This window comes from Pseudomyrmex gracilis, unplaced genomic scaffold (genome assembly GCF_002006095.1).
Source record: "Pseudomyrmex gracilis isolate BER0280 unplaced genomic scaffold, ASM200609v1 scaffold_53, whole genome shotgun sequence".
Classification (NCBI taxonomy): Eukaryota; Metazoa; Arthropoda; class Insecta; order Hymenoptera; family Formicidae; genus Pseudomyrmex; species Pseudomyrmex gracilis.
In genome coordinates this window covers 148,450-164,687 of record NW_018020637.1, presented here as the reverse complement: position 1 = coordinate 164,687, position 16,238 = coordinate 148,450, and the positions used below count along the sequence as shown (strand labels likewise).

Sequence of the window (16,238 nt, the reverse complement as noted above, 5' to 3'; positions counted from 1 at the left end):
AGTGAAATCACTTGAAATTCTTATCAATCTCAGAATCCTCTCTTCTCTCTCTCTCTCTCTCTCTTTTCTACTTCTTTCCAATATAAACTTTCAACCGAAAATTAGAAAACTTAATTTTTTAATTATATTAATTGTTAAAAAAAAGTTTTTAAATATATTATTTTAACAAATATCGAAAAATTTTCGCATTTTGAGCACAGAAGTATAAAGAAGTTTACTTTTTTTTCAGGAATGTGCAGTCACATGATAAGTTACTATCAAGAAACACAATCTGTGCTCAGTTAGTTCCGCACAAATTTTTTATTTTTCTAGTGTATCGTATCGCGCTACTTTCCGCATGTGTGCTCCGTTACTTTTCATATTATAATAATTTCAGAAACGAGTTCGGTGCGGTTTATACACGTCGCACTGTGAATTTATGCAGAAACCAAAAAAAAATCACGTGCGCATTAACCTTTAACCACAAGTTCGGTCATTGACTTCACTCTCTATTTACTTACGTCTACTTCAAAATAATTTTATGCAAACTTTTTCATCAAAAAATAAATTATATTGCCGTTGTGTTTCGTTAAAAATATTCCTTTTGTTTTATTTTATGATAATTTTCTCTTTATTAGTAGCGCAAAATGCAATAAAATATACAAATTTACTTTTTCAATTACCTGTAATTACTAAACCGAAGTAATTTGAAACTCAATAAAAGCTTACAAGTCAGTGAGCACACCTGAGTGATTTTTGTCGCCGTTCAGCGGTAGAAAGATTATTATACGCACGTAAACATTTACCTTTTAACTGGAGGGAAGATTCATTTCCATTTCTTCTCCGATGACGATCGGCTTATAAACATTAACCGGTCAACGTGGCACAAAGAGCGCCGAAACGAAATAATGATGAGTCACGCTTGAACATGGTAGGCTACCGATAAAGAAAGGCACAAGTTCAATTTTCAAACTCAACTATTTATGTGTATAAAATACATATATACACATACACACAATTCAATAACAAAAATAAATATAGAGTAAATAAACATTTAAAATCCTGAAATGCTTAACTTCTTCTAACCTATTTTTTCATGCTCTTGAAAAATCAAACTTTTACAAGTAAAATAAGTATAAAACAACAAATAAAAATGAAATAAACTAAAATAAATATAAAATGACTATGTGAATAAAATGATATACTACTTCCAAGAGAAAAAAGCACGCACACAATCAGAACTCCAGTTTTCTTTTTTCTTTTTATTATCCTTTTGCACGAGACAAAGGCAGTATGAGGTTAGGATTACAAGTCGCTCGTGCGAGCATTCCAGGATTAAGATAAATTTAGATATTATCTTTTTCATATGTCGTTTAAAAAATCCGACCAACCAGAATAAAAACATTCAACCGGATTATGATGCGTCATAATCGCGTGTCTTACCTTCGGGGCGCAGTTTTCAAATGTGCCTATATTTTCGCGAAATTCCCTCTCGACGATCCGATTCCGAGAGAAGAAAAAAAAGACACCGACATTTTCGGCGCGACCGAAAAGACACCGCGAGCATAATAAACACGTCGTAAATAGATCGGCAAATCGATTGAGAGCGACGGCTGTCTTCGCTTTGATCCGGTGCGATCTCGCCGACGACCAGCCCGATTCCGTCCGTATTTCTCGCACAATTGCCGCGCACCGCCCTTCCAGCGTCAGTCCCGCCAATCTTTGTCGTCGGGCCCGAGTCGGCAGCCACTGACGGAGCGAGTTTTCCCACTATCGAAATCTTCGACTTAATGCGAGTCACGCACGCGAGAGATCCTTCGAGAGGCCCGGGCTTCTCTCACTGTCAGTGTTGATCTGCGGCGCTTAACAAGTTGTGGAAAGGAAAGTTGGCGAATTCTATTTTTCGCATCTCGTCCATTCGTACGAACATTCGTCAAAGTCAGGTGATTATCGGTGCGTTCGAGATCGCGAACCGGTGAGAGGAAGATACGTCTGAGTCTGTTCGTAGCGAGAAAAAAATTTCGCGGCTCTGCTCAATTATATATATGTGTGTACGTGTATAAGTATGAGTGTTTCGGAGTGTCATCGTATCGCGCGCACACAGATCATGTTACCAATGTTGCAAGAAAATTCGTTGTTTCCGCTGAACCCCAGCCTGGAGGACGAGATCCGTCGGCTGTTCGACATCAATTACAGGGTGCCGGTACCGACAGGTAGGGAAATAATTACGTAGATTGTTAGATTCTCGCGTCTCCCGATGTCAAGACGCTGTCATTCGATCGTCGAACAATTTTGAAATTAAGCAAGTAATGACTAGATGTTTATTTTCCCTTCAAAAAGAATGATGAAGATCGGGACAGTCTTCGATTAGATATTATTTTATTCGATTAGATTATTTTATTAACGATAGTTTTTATTTTTATTGCGACTTGAAATTTCAGAAAATGTCGAAGAAGCATAACAGAGTTCACTTGGAATGCGTAAGAGAATTTTGAAACGAAATCAAAGAGTTTCATATATCACGCGCAAATAAGAGCCAGATTATGTAGTTATGTGAATTGTGAACAAATTTACTTATGCAGCGCGGAATCGATTGTCTTCCCTATTGTTAATAAGACGATATTTTTTTTTATTGTTGCAAATCGTTTCCTTATCTTTTATCTCCGATCTCGCACGTCGGTCTAATTTGTTATTAACTTGAACAATCGTGCTCTCTCAGTTTGCGTGAAAGCGACATGTGTCTCACGCTGATATTTTCTAACGGGCGTTTACAAAATTATCGCGCGCAAGAAAATCCAACATATATTGAGATTTTTAAATTACGCGAGATAAAAATTTAAGTCATTACTAAAATAACACCAAGACTGAACGTTGTTATTCTGTGCGTGATAACTTCGTCGCTTTGCAATATTTGTGTGTTTATTTAATTTATTTTTACTTCATCTCGTTCATTTCGTGTATTTTTTTCGAATCTTCAACGCAGTAAAATTTCCTGTTAATTCTTGTCTCTTCGTGAAAGAGTCGTCACAAAAAAAAACAAAGCGCGTAAATTTTTTTTCACAACGAAAAAACAGCCGTATTGTGTTTTCGTTGTTTGCGAAGTAACAGAAACGAGCGGCAGTTAAAATCCTCTAATCGCGCGTCGCGCACGTGTGTGCAACTTTTGTAGTTGCCGATGTTTCATCGTCCTTCTACGTGCGTGTAACTTATCTCGGTGTCGAAAAAAAAAGCAGGTCCCGCTGTGCGGGAAGTGTTTATGTCTTTCGGCACCGATTTCCTGATAAGCGAAGTTTTATGACTAATATCGCTCGCGTTCGATAAACAATTTTAATAAGGATTTCCGAGAGCGGATGTGCATGTTTACTTAATCGTATCGAATTACATTCCGGCCTCTTCATCGCAGGATGACTCCGAGATATCCCGAGGCGCCGTCGTGAGATTTTGATTGCCGCGCGTTTATTTCAATATCATATGTTACGTTCGATTTTTTTGGCCATGTCGAGTTCTAATTACACGATGGTGTCGAGTTCTAATTACGCGAAAATTCGAAAAAAAGATGAGATTTTCGGATCTGCAATCGATTTTACATCTCGGCCGATTAGAACTGAATCAAAAGTCAAGATTTAAATACATGCACAAAAGGGTCTTTAGTTTTTCTTCACATCCGTGTGTTATACGAGCGAAGATTCTCCGGCGCGAAGGTCAAGTTTATATTAAATTATCATATTATTGCTTAAATTTAACAAGATTTCAAAGTGAAATGAACAGATTTGCGCGCGAACATATTTCAAGCGTTGAAATATTTTTGTCCGTCAGCAGTGTTTGTTTGCGAGCACTTTGTGAAGGTTGAATAACATTTGGTTTTTTTTCCCCTTCCCCGTTTTTAACGTTTGTTACAGTTGAAGAAGTGATGGCGGACTTTCGGCTCAACGGTCAAGATTACGAGTATTGTCCGGACTTGGACACGGACATGGTCAAACAGAATGTTCCACGACGAAAAAAGAACAAGAAACCCTTGCCTACGGAATGCGTTTTTTGCAGAAATAACGGCGAAGAGGAAATGTATTATCGACAACATTTGCTGAAAGATGTCGACGGACGTGTCTGCTGTCCCGTTCTCAGGTCATTATTTTATTTAATGTGTGAACTCGCCTTTCGGTTCGTTTATTTTCTCTCTTGAGGATTTTTCCAGTAATGCTTGTTTTATTTTCACATTTTTATATTCACTTCACCGAAACTCAACACCTCGCTCGTATAATTTCTGAAACAAAACTCTTCAAAGTTGTTTATACGATTTGATGACAAACACATTTAGAGTTTTATGAGAGAAAACGCGTTCTCGTAAATGCCACTTTTGGTCTTCACCGTCGTAAAGTTTTACGTGTAAGAATCTCTCATGAGAAAAAAAATGTTTTTGGAAAAAAAATGATACTTGATACGACGTTCTTTCGCGTCGATATAATATAGTATATTCCAGGCGTACGGAACAAAATTGTGATGTTTGCTTGACAGGGCGTACACGTGCCCGATCTGCGGGGCATGCGGCGACACGGCACACACAGTCAAGTACTGTCCGCAGGGTCCTTTTAACGCCAACTCCTTGACTGCGGCGAGCGCATTCAAATTCATGAGGAACTCAACGGGCAAGCGTCGCAGCAAGTAAGTGCACTGGACGACACACGGACATCTTTTATGCGCGGGCGACGAAAAATTAAGTATCTTTAAGACAACTAAAATAAACCGGAACGCGTTTCATGAAAGAGATAGAAAAGAAGTTAAACGTCGATATATTTAACAAGTGTCTCGTATTCCCGCAAATACGTTTGAAACTTCGATTCTAAAACGAGATCGACATTTGAACTTGTCAGGTTGAAATTTTACGTTTTGCGCTCAATATATCCTGTATTTTTTCCTACTCATACATACACACACACACATACTTGGATATTCATAATGATATAATTTGTAATTTATCTCCGAATTTATTTGTAATATTCATCGTTTTTAATTTATCCGAATTTCTACCATATTTTTCTCTAATTTGTAATTTATTCCACTTCCCGCACATTCTCCTCCTCCGTGTATTTTATTCTCTTCTCTTATATTCCCGTCCCTTCCCTCTTGTATTTGTAAAATATAATTTATGAATTATATGCGAATCACATCATCAGATGCAAACCGCGTTGAGATCAAATGAACCCTCTCGATTTAGAACTGGAAAGTTTTACGCGTATTTCGAGAGAAAGAGAGAGAGAGAGACACACACACAGAGTCACGTCATCAAGTCAATTTAAGAGAGTAGACGTTTATTGTGATGCACTTCGTGATTTAAGGTATTCTTTGTTCCTATACGCACATTTGTGCCTTTTCCGAGATCTATTTGAAGGAGAAATCGTGTACAAACAAACATTCCTTGCATCCACTGTTTCCGTCTAAACAAAAAAAAAATCATGCTTCTTAATTTGCCTTGACTGCGAAACTTCCCGACTTTTACAGAAGAGAAGCGATCTTAGTGTGTTTCTAAGAGAGCGTCTATATTTTTTGAAGATTTACCTGTTTATACCCTTTCCCCCCTTAACGCGAGGTGATACTTTACAATTGAAAAAAAAAAAAGGGAAATTGTGCCTATTTTAATTTATTTTTTATTTATTTTGTGCATTATTTTTTTGGCACTGTCTACTCGAAAAAGTATACAGTTTTCGAGAAAGAAATTGTCAAATAGATGTGGTTTTTATATTTTACTATATAGTTTAATGAAAAGAGATATATAATACGAATATATAATATGTAATATGAATATATAATATGATATGTAATATGAATATATAATATGAATTTTGTGTAAGAATCAACTGCGCGCGTCTTGTTGTTTGCGTGTTTTTACAACGAATGTGTACTTTGCGAACGTTTTTACTTATTGCCGCATGCGCGATCGGTGTTCGAACATCTTCTCTACATGTGTTTGCGAAATATGTAAATTCGTTGTAAAAGCACGCAGAGCAGAGGTGTGTAGTTGGCTCCGGTACTACAATGTTACAGTCGGTGAAACGGCTTAACGGCGTTGTGTTTATAAATATACTTAGGTAGCGCGGACTGTTGCTTTGCAGATGACAGAGTGTATGTTAGAAGACACGGTTTTTTGCTCTCTTCTTTCCAAAATGTTCTTTAAAACTCGTAGAAGGACGTTCTTTCACGTAATTTTTTTCAAATAATAATAATAATAATGCTGTACATACAATGAAAATGAAAAATAGATATACATAGAGACAATTATATTATTAACTAATTATAAAGATAAGTAATTATAACTTGTTGACGGTAAAGACGGGGCAAGAGAACTGTGTCTGACTTCTTTCGTTTTTTTTTTTTCTTCGCGCGAGTTCACGAACTCTCAAATTCCTTGACTGAATATCTGAACGATTCTTTTCAAATGTTTTTGCACATGATGTAAGAAAACAAATGATTTTGTGATACAATGATACGAGAGTTTTTTTTTTTCTTTCTACATGTTTGTCGATCAGACCTTCCGAGATGAAGATTTTTTTGTTGAGATGTTTATAAAGTCGAAAAATATTTAAGTTTCAAAATGTGTTCTTTTAGTTGTATCCGCGAGACCAAATAATAGAAAGAGAAAGTATATAGATGTAAGTACAAATATATATATATATATATAGAGAGAGAGAATAGATTTATATAGATAATAATTAAAATATAATTCTCTCTTTTCGGTGTTATTTATATACATACATAATTGCTTAATTACACAAATTTCGAGAAATGATTTAAAATTACTTTCATATACGCTCACGTTTACAGTGTGCAATGGTAAATTATAGAATGAATGTTTATTGATTCTCTTAAAGTATTCCAATCTCCTTGAAGAAAGTGTTTATGTTATTTTTTCTTAATCGATTTTTTAGTCACGGCGTTAGGCTAAGAATTCAATGCTGCGGTTTTGCCATACGACAATTAGTCGAGAATGTTGACTTTACACGTTCGAAAATTAATTCTGAATGCGCGCAAGAGATCTCGCGTAATAAAATTAAAAATAACAGTTTGAATTTAATGCGTTCGCAAGTTTCGAGCGTTTTCTCAAAAACGAGAAGTTCGACGGAACTGAATTAAATATTTGTACCACAATATTGCAACACGTGTGCATCTCTGGATATTGAATTATTATAGGAAAAGTTCGTTGATTTTTCTTTTTATATTTCTGCCTTTATACGTATGTATCTGTTATTCTCTCGTGTCTGCTGCTGACTCTTAATCACGAGTGCTTCTATATACTCGGGTTTCGGATTACCATTACGTCATCTCGCGTCTTATGAATTGGTCAGTACTGTACTGCGTACAGCTCTCTGTATTTTGGTCATACATAATAGCAGTATAATACAGTCGGATCTTTGTTCTATAAGCCAATCAAATCTTTGTTGTGCGAGCAAAATGCAGAAGTGAAATCTCAGTCTCATTCGTTTCAGTTGGCTCAAAATTTCGTTTCTACAATTTGATTTTGCGTACGATAAGAACCTTGAAATTTCTCAGCTGCAAGAAAAGCTCGATTCCATTTATTTATACCGAAGTCTCTGTACAAAACATCTTGAAATATGTAAATTATTTAAATCACTTTACGAGTATTGCAGTTTTAACAAATTATCTAGAACTCAGATAGTTTTCAATCTCAATGTGAAGCTACAAGTAGATGTATCTTTGAATAGTAGCGGTGGAAATGCTTTCAAGATTTATTTTACGATCGAAGAGGAATAAGAACAAATATTTTAGGTATTAAGGATGATAGTCTGTGACTTTTGTTTTGCGCTCACATTTATTTAATATATAAAAATATAATGTTTGTTGCAAATTTATAATTAATACTCGGAACCTTCGAACTGCTGTACGTTTTCAACGTAGAACAAAATAGAGTTTCAGTCTGGGAAATCATCGTCAACATCGTTTTTGTCAAAACCTTCGTCAAGTTAACTTCGTGTATCTTCTTCCTCTCGCGTTGATATACCCGACGACACCCATTGTGCGCACGCGCCGCTTTTGTACGTAGATATGTAGATTATGTGTATCTAATGGTATTTACCGGAACTTACAATAGTCGCGCAAGCGTGATTGCCAAAGAGTGAGAGTGGAGGAGAAATTAATTTTTTACCAAGGTCCGTCATTTTTCCGAAAAATTATTTCCACGCGGGACGAAGAGTTGATTGGCTGTAGGACGTAGATCCGATCGACTGACCGCACGCGATTTATATTGAAGTATTCAAAGTCTATCGTTTAATAGTTCGTAAGTTTTACGCCAATAAGTTTTTACTTTTGTAGAATCTCTGTGTTATATTTTGATATGGTATGTGTGTGAATTAAGATTCGCGTCTACAATAGGATAGGCCGTAAAGTAGAACGCGCAAGCAGTAGTGCAATTTTTACGACCATGTCTGTTCACAATGAAGACGACAATTTCTTTATCAAACATCGCGCTATTTTAAAAAATTTAATTCAGATTAAAAAAAAAAAAAAACAAGTATACGCTTGCTTATGCAGGCAGTACCGAAATGGAAATAATTCATTTTACTTGTGGCTACTGCTGCGACCTTCTAAACCGGAAATGGGTATTTTACGACTATTGTTGCGGCCTAAAACTCTTCTATTAAATAGACGAATTTTTTACAGTATTAATACGAGCCAAAGATTACGAGTTATATACGCAGTTTCCATACGAATGCTTGCGTACACTCTATATATATATATACATACCTCCTACTATTCGATTCATAGTAAAACGCCAGATGACGCAATGATAATCCGAAACCCGTGTGTAAGCAGCATCCGCGATTAAGAGTCAGCAGCAGGTGATAACGGCGGTATGTACGAACAAAACATTTCACATGTATACGAGCAGAGATCTTTAAGAGAGGAAGAAAAAAATTCTGTCAGTAAGTGTTTTTTACGCGTTTTAATAATAATTTAACGTTGTCCGTGGTGCGTTTCACAGAATTGTATAAATATGTAACTTCGATTCGAGATTCTATTGTACGATGATGAACTTCGTATCGCTTCCTTTCTCTCCATCTATTTGGAAAATTAAATTTTGTACACTTTTAAAAACTTGTTTCGTTCGCAATTGGAAATCCATAATTTTGCTCGTATTTCGAGTTACGATGCGTTTCGAACGTGTGCAAATCGACATGCTTGAATTTTTTGATGCACGACAATGCCAGCATTCAAATCTTAGCCTGACGCCGTAGCTAAGCAAGTTTATCTTTACGGAGATTTTGACCATAACGACGGAAGTCACGTTGATATCGGTGAGTGTATATAGAAACTTTATTACTCGTGCCAAGTATAGAAGCCAATTGTTCGAAGGTTTACAGGATATCGTTCTAAAATTCCACTTTTTAAAATCTTTTTTGAGATAAAATCTCGAAACATTTCCACTCCTGCTATTCGAAGATGCGCACACTTACAGCTTAACATTGAGATTAAAAAATATCTGAGTTCTGGACAGTTTTGAAACTGTAGTATTTGTAATTTGATTTGCGTTATTCTCGTATGACTCGAGATATTTTGTACAACGATTTGAGTAACTAAAATAAAGCGTTGTGCAAATTACGACTGAAGAGTATCGAGCTTTTTTCTAGCTGAGAAACTTTGTGTGTGCGTGTGTGTGATTATCTTACAGAAGAACGACTTGTAGAGATGCATATAACAAAACTGAAACAAATAAGGCTGAGATTTCATTGCTGCACGCATCGTCATAATACTCATCTTGCCGCTTCTATCCCTTTTATATATTATTTAAGTACATTTGTATAAATAATTTTTGTATTACGCTCAATAATGAATAGAGAATATATATATATATATACACATACATGTATTTTTCAATGTAAGAAGACACTTTATTTTTACCTTTCCTGTATATATCGTAATAAGCGTATTGTCGGTCTTTATTTATAATAACAATGTTATCTGACAACCGTGAAATTCAGTGAAATCACTGCTCTGTGTGTAATATATACTTTCTGTCACTTCATATACACAAAGGGAATCGTTCAATATTGCGTGAGTTGTACATCTTTTGCACAATGTACATATAATAGATCAGTCGGATAATTTAACTCGGCGACGACCTAGTTAAGCAAAAATCTGAATCTTCAAATCAGTGCGAATTAAGTAGAACATTTTTTCTTTGAATATTTTGTCGAGCAAAATTGTGTTGTAATCATTATTTTCTTTAAATTTAATTTTGCGTATAATATACTTGAAGTAATTATTCTAATTTGTACTCTCGAATAAAAATTTAAATGTAACGTTCAAGCATTAAAAATTCTCGTTTCAATATAAAACGTTCTCGCTTTTGGAGCGTTTTATTAAAAATACTTCATCTTTGTAATTTCTGTATTTAATATTGCTTTGATTCGGTTATCGGATAAATATGACATATCCTCTATATTCGAAACAAATTGTCTTTCACGTACGGTAAAGTTATTATTATTTTTTTTTTAATGTAACAAAAAACATTTAATTGAAGTTTTTTATACGAGTAACGCATTGCTCTTTTATGGTTACTAGATAATAAATAAGTCAATATTTTATGTTCAAACAGTTAAACAAAAATTTGTCTTAATTTTATTTTTATTATAAAAATTTATTTTTTTCGCAAATAGATATAACTGTTTTAAATGTTTTTTTCTTGTATAACTTCGTGAGATTATTACGTAATTGATATTTTATTCTGTTTACAGTAAATATATGTCAAATTTCTGTTAATGCATTATTATAATTTATTAAAATTTATGAAAGAAAAAACGTTAATAAACGTTTTTGCAATTGGAATTATTTAAGATTTGTTTTATTCAATTAGAACACATCATTATTTTTATGGAAACTCCGATGATGCACCGCTTTATTATGTTTTACCTTCGAAAATTGGTCGACACAACAAAAGGTAAGCTATTTAGAGTCATATCTGAATCTGGACGTTCCCCATAAGCCGGGAAACACCAGCACATCCTGTATACATAAACGTGGACTCGTGTTAAAAAACGTTCAATAGAGTGCGAGCCGCCGGATAGCATAAACGACTCGTGTCGTCATGTCACGGCCTTACGCGTTGTCGGTGAACGTAGTTGTTGCCGTTGCGATAATGATGATGACAACGATCGATAGCGTATCTTTGGAAGATGCGGGTCGCAATTCCGGTCAGATCGATAGACCGGTTGCTCTTCGAATGAAGAATGACATCGTCGTTCCTCGAAATCCAAACACGCCGTTTGCCGAATCGTCGCGTCTCTTCTTCTTGCATTGGCTCAAGTTCAAACCGAAACTTCGTTATCAAAAACTCGACAAAATCAGCAGCACTACAACGCAGCGAACCAGAGACTGCATCTGCGTGCCGTTCTATCTGTGCGACAACAATCAGACTATCATCGACGACGGCGCGGGAATAATCGACGTGCGGTGAGTTCAAGTTCGCATGAGTTCGATATAATCGATCAGTACTTGAAAATCTAAATTTATCAGTACCGATTCTAATTAAATCGAGAATGTTTCGCGATAATTGCTAGGCAAACTGTATTGCAGCATTGGACAATGTGCGGGAATCTTAGAAATCTGTTGTTATCCGCGAAACGCCACGGGATCTCCGATCGTGACACCCACGACTCTCCCTACAGTACTTCCGACGACAGCAACGACAACAACAACAACAACAACAGTAGCACCGACCACACTTCCACCGGTAGTTTTTCCAACCGGATCGACAAGTCCTCCCGTCACCGGGCCAAATCTGAACTGCATCTGCGTGGATATAGCGCTGTGCGATCCCAACGGGATAGTTTCCATTTCCGGCGAGGGTATAATAGATCCGCGGCAACAATACGGTTTGTGTCCCGGCGCGAATCAGGTCTGTTGCAGGATTCTGATAATCACGCCGCAGCCCACCACAACAACAACAACGACGACGACGACGACAACGCCAGCACCGACAACGACGACCCCCGCACCGACTACGACGACCCCCGCACCGACTACGACGACGCCCGCACCGACTACGATGACACCAACAACGACCACGACGACAATGGCACCGATGACGGTACCGCCTGGACAGACACAACTATGTTTCGTCTGCAACAACACTATTATATGCTTCACGTGCGCAATCATTATCGCGCCCGACGGCAGCGGCATGATAGATCCGAGATTTTCTCAGATCCTCTCGGGAGGAAACATGTGCGCGTTGACAAGCCTGCTGTCCACCTGTCCGGGCACAACCGTCACCCCGATCACGGATCTGCTGGGCCCGTTGAAGAACGAGGGAACTCCGCAGGCTTGTTACTGCGTGAAAACCTGGCTGTGTTCCGAGGGAAGCGCCGTCAGTCCCGACGGTCAGGGCGTAATCGATCCGAGATTCACGGGATGCTCGTCGGCGGACGAAGTGTGCTGTCAGCTCGCGGGGATCAATCTTCAGGGTCTTCGCAGCGCCGGTACTTCCACTCCCAATAGTCCCATGGTGAGCGGACGATCCGATTTCTCTTCCGAGATCACTTGCGGTCTGCAGAACAACACTTACGCACCGCGTATGTAAATTTGTTGTATGTACATTTGCATCATCAGCATGATCGAAGGCGATAATGCGATCGATGATTCTTACAGCGCAACCTTATCCCGCCGAATCCGGAAAAACTTACTTCGCCGAATTTCCCTGGATGGTCGCGCTTCTTCTGAAGCCCGCGAACGGCAGTTCTTACGTTTTCAATTGTGGCGCTTCGATGATCAGCAGCGGGGCCGTTCTCACCGCCGCACATTGCGTTGCAAAGTACTGATGATATTCAAAGTCGAGAAATATAAGAAATGTACACACATTTGTTTGTAACAAATAAGAAATCTCAATTGTTTAATAGTCAAAAACCGGGGGACTTGGTTGCGCGTTTCGGCCAGTGGAACATAGAGAACAACACTCAACCGCTACCTACTCGAGATGCGAACATCATCGAGATAGTCACGCATCCAGTGTACAACAGCGGCGGATTGTTTCACGACGTGGCTGTTCTCGTTCTGGAGAAATCAATTGCTTACAGCGCGAACATCATGCCGATTTGTCTTCCCGAGCAGGGTATGGTCTTTCCGGCAGGAACCAGATGCTACGGCATAGGATGGGGAAGCGATTCGTTCGGTAAGCTTCGAATGGAATTCACAGATCGAATGTTTGTCGATTTTTTTTTTCTGATATCAACGAAAATCGCACTTCTGCTCAGGACCGGAAGGAAAGTATCAAGCCGAACTTCGCAAGGTCGATCTTCCTATTGTCGAGCAAACGGACTGTCAGACGCGTTTGCGAAACACCAAGCTAGGCCCGTATTTTCAACTGCACGGATCGTTTATTTGTGCGGGAGGCGAAGCGAATAGAGATACGTGTCGTGGCGACGGAGGTGGACCTCTGGTTTGTCGAGCCACCACGGGACAATTTTTGCAGGCACGACACACACAGTATTTAAAAAAAATCACATTTTTTAAATTTATATGAGAAAGAGAGTTTTTAAATATAGACAATGAAGAATATAAAAGAAGTAGATCTAGAAAATAAGTAAAAATAGTTAAAAGTTAGATAAGAATTTTTTATTTCAGGCTGGCGTTGTATCCTGGGGCATTGGTTGCGGAGCCTCTAACGTTCCTGCGGTATACGCTAGCGTTTCGCAACATCGTCAATGGATAGATCGGCAACTCGCAACTTACGGTGTTCAGTGAAGCATATTTGATTGTTCTTCTTCGAATAATATATCTTATTTAACTGTCGTTTGTTTGCTTTTGATATACAATGACATAGACGATAATGTGTGTGTGCAGTAATCAATATTGTAATAATAATATTATTTTTTCATATTCTCTCTACACGCTACTATTTAATTCAGTTGATTAATTTGTAATTTATCAAGTTTTTCTCTTCGATTTGCTTGGCGTATTCTCTTTAAGACTAAATAAGTGAAATATTATTTTCTCATCAATACAGCAACATGCGCTATCACAGCATGATAATATTGTGGGAAAGAGCCGAAAGGTCATGTATACACATATCGTGTTCTAGTTAAAATGTCGAAGCAAGTATTTATGTACACGTACATTATTCACACGCACACGGTTTATATACATTATGAATTATTTATATGATCATTATTATTATTAAAATCGAATGTAATCTGTTTTACATAATATGACGCAAATATTTTTAAATAAAAATTTATACACACAAAATATTTTTTAATTTTTATTGCACACTACACATATTTATTTTATAATATATATAATTGTATTTAAATATATAACAAAAACGCTTATTTTTGTATTAAAATTTTTTTATTGTTTGTGTTATATTTTATCGCAAATAATTTAATATATTATTTGATACGTTAATGTATATTTTATTATATTACTTAATAAAATATATATTTAGACACTTAATCAAATCTGTGTGTCTGATGTAACAGTTAATTTGTATTTTGTACCTCTGGAGTCAAGTCTTCCAATAGCCGTGATCGTCTAGTGGTTAGGACCCTACGTTGTGGCCGTAGTAACCCAGGTTCGAATCCTGGTCACGGCAATGTGAAAACATTGTCACGGTGGGAGTTTTTTTTTTCGTTTAATTTTAATCATATAGTATTTTGATTTGTGTTTTGTAAACTAATTATAAAATTTTTTATATTTTAATGTAAATATTAATATTTTACTGACAAAATCAGCTGTCGAACTTGTTCGTAATTTTGATAAAAAAAGTGATCATTTAATCAAATTGATCAACACTTATTTTTGCAAAATTTCTTTTTGCTTAGTAATTATAAATCATTATTATTAACAATATTTCTCACACATGTACATGACAAAAAAGATTATCTTTAATGTTCATATTTTGTCGCGAGTTAAACGTAAAACTTCATAGTAAAATATACTTTTTATTTGCATTTTTATCGATATTAATTTGTATAAAATTTTGTTAAATAAATAATTAAGATTTATAAATAAGTTATTCGCAAATGTTTACCATATCCATTCAGTTCTGTTATCGACTCTCCGGTTAAGTCTTCCAGTAGCCGTGATCGTCTAGTGGTTAGGACCCTACGTTGTGGCCGTAGTAACCCAGGTTCGAATCCTGGTCACGGCAATGTGAAAACATTGTCACGGTGGGAGTTTTTTTTTTAGCTAAATTTATTAATTATTTCTTATTGCGTAGTAATTGTGCAAACTTAAATATATTAATATTTCACATATGTGCGTTTTGTCTCTGAATGTGCAAATCTGTTAAACTCGTATTCACCGTTTCTGACGATACGATGAAATTATAAACATAAACTTTTTTAATTAAAAGCATTGTACATTGTTGCGTGCGTATGTGTGTACGTGTGTGTATGTCTACATATTTCGTAATAAATCTAGATAAGAAAAATTTATATGGATATAAGTTTTTTATTGATACTTTGCGTTAAAGTGCAAGCAGATGCGCTTGATGATATATGCGTCAGCGTTACGACATCAAATTATTTAAAAATATTCCATCAAGTGGAATCATATTTGATCATATTTTTATATAGCAGATATGCGCGTTTTCATGGAAAATAGCAGTAAGAAAATAATTGTTTAAATTATGTGTGTAACATCGTCGTGATTTTCTAAATAACGATTAATTACGATCAGTAATGATATCTTTCGCTAATGAGATATCACGACATGCACACTTGTTGACATCGCGAATAAAACAAACGCAATCCCTAATTCGTCAAAATGTAGAAATTAATTCTTTTACAAGAATCCGTTTAGTGTCTTTATACAATTTGCAAGGTCATTTTGTTTTTTTTTTTTTTTTTTTACTTTCAAAGCGTGAAGTGATAAATCGCGTGATTTGTACTAATTCGCGTTCGATGAAATGACAAATGGTATTTCCGGATTGTCATTTCCGGACAGATATATAGTCGATGAATGAAAAACGCTATTGCGACACTTGCGGACAATACCTGTCGACCAATTACGCGTCACCTGGTTTTGCGTGTAACCGAACGGTAAAGTATGACAATATCCCGACAATATCTCTACGTACGTCATCGATGACGATTAACGCCCGTTTTCATCATCTCCGATTAAATTAATCGGCCAATTATTCCATTGGAATTGCCAATCGCATTAATCGTTTAAAAGAACGAACCAATCACGACTGATATTTAATCGCCGATTAAGTTAATCGGAAATGGTGAAAACGGGCGTAAGTGACA

The 16,238-nt window shown here is 36.5% G+C and overlaps 2 protein-coding genes, 1 long non-coding RNA gene and 2 other non-coding genes across 5 annotated transcripts in view; 4 read left to right on the top strand and 1 right to left on the bottom strand.

The window, feature by feature from the left end:
• The window catches only part of LOC109853736, a 69,213-nt gene extending 67,558 nt beyond the window's left edge, over positions 1-1,655 (bottom strand). Inside the window, exons 1-2 of the long non-coding RNA XR_002250144.1 lie at positions 1,423-1,655; positions 786-915 (exon numbers count right to left, since the gene is read on the bottom strand). This is a non-coding gene — a long non-coding RNA (uncharacterized LOC109853736). The remainder of the gene's footprint in view (positions 1-785; positions 916-1,422) is intronic.
• A 156-nt stretch (positions 1,656-1,811) lies between these two features.
• On the top strand, positions 1,812-6,651 carry LOC109853709 (nanos homolog 3). Its single transcript, XM_020426066.1, has 3 exons — positions 1,812-2,192; positions 3,879-4,101; positions 4,492-6,651. Exons 1-3 carry the CDS (start codon positions 2,045-2,047, stop codon positions 4,640-4,642), a joined length of 522 nt encoding a protein of 173 aa, XP_020281655.1. The 5' UTR covers positions 1,812-2,044; the 3' UTR covers positions 4,643-6,651.
• Positions 6,652-11,074: 4,423 nt separating this feature from the next.
• On the top strand, positions 11,075-13,728 carry LOC109853692 (serine proteinase stubble-like). Its single transcript, XM_020426038.1, has 6 exons — positions 11,075-11,439; positions 11,563-12,560; positions 12,637-12,799; positions 12,885-13,156; positions 13,239-13,456; positions 13,609-13,728. Exons 1-6 carry the CDS (start codon positions 11,075-11,077, stop codon positions 13,726-13,728), a joined length of 2,136 nt encoding a protein of 711 aa, XP_020281627.1.
• Positions 13,729-14,506: 778 nt separating this feature from the next.
• On the top strand, positions 14,507-14,578 carry Trnah-gug. The gene has a single exon. It is a non-coding gene; the product is annotated as a tRNA-His (tRNA).
• Positions 14,579-15,064: 486 nt separating this feature from the next.
• Positions 15,065-15,136, top strand: Trnah-gug. Its single transcript has one exon. It is a non-coding gene; the product is annotated as a tRNA-His (tRNA).
• Positions 15,137-16,238: the final 1,102 nt, after the last annotated feature.

Bases quoted from the DNA above. Each gene is read 5' to 3' on its own strand.
- LOC109853709 (XM_020426066.1), top strand. From the start codon at position 2,045: ATGAGTGTTTCGGAGTGTCATCGTATCGCGCGCACACAGATCATGTTA. The intron at 2,193-3,878 runs GTAGGGAAATAA...CGTTTGTTACAG, and splicing joins CAGGGTGCCGGTACCGACAG to TTGAAGAAGTGATGGCGGAC. The intron at 4,102-4,491 runs GTCATTATTTTA...TTTGCTTGACAG, and splicing joins GTCTGCTGTCCCGTTCTCAG to GGCGTACACGTGCCCGATCT.
- LOC109853692 (XM_020426038.1), top strand. From the start codon at position 11,075: ATGTCACGGCCTTACGCGTTGTCGGTGAACGTAGTTGTTGCCGTTGCG. The intron at 13,157-13,238 runs GTAAGCTTCGAA...ACTTCTGCTCAG, and splicing joins ATGGGGAAGCGATTCGTTCG to GACCGGAAGGAAAGTATCAA. The intron at 13,457-13,608 runs GCACGACACACA...TTTTTATTTCAG, and splicing joins CCACGGGACAATTTTTGCAG to GCTGGCGTTGTATCCTGGGG.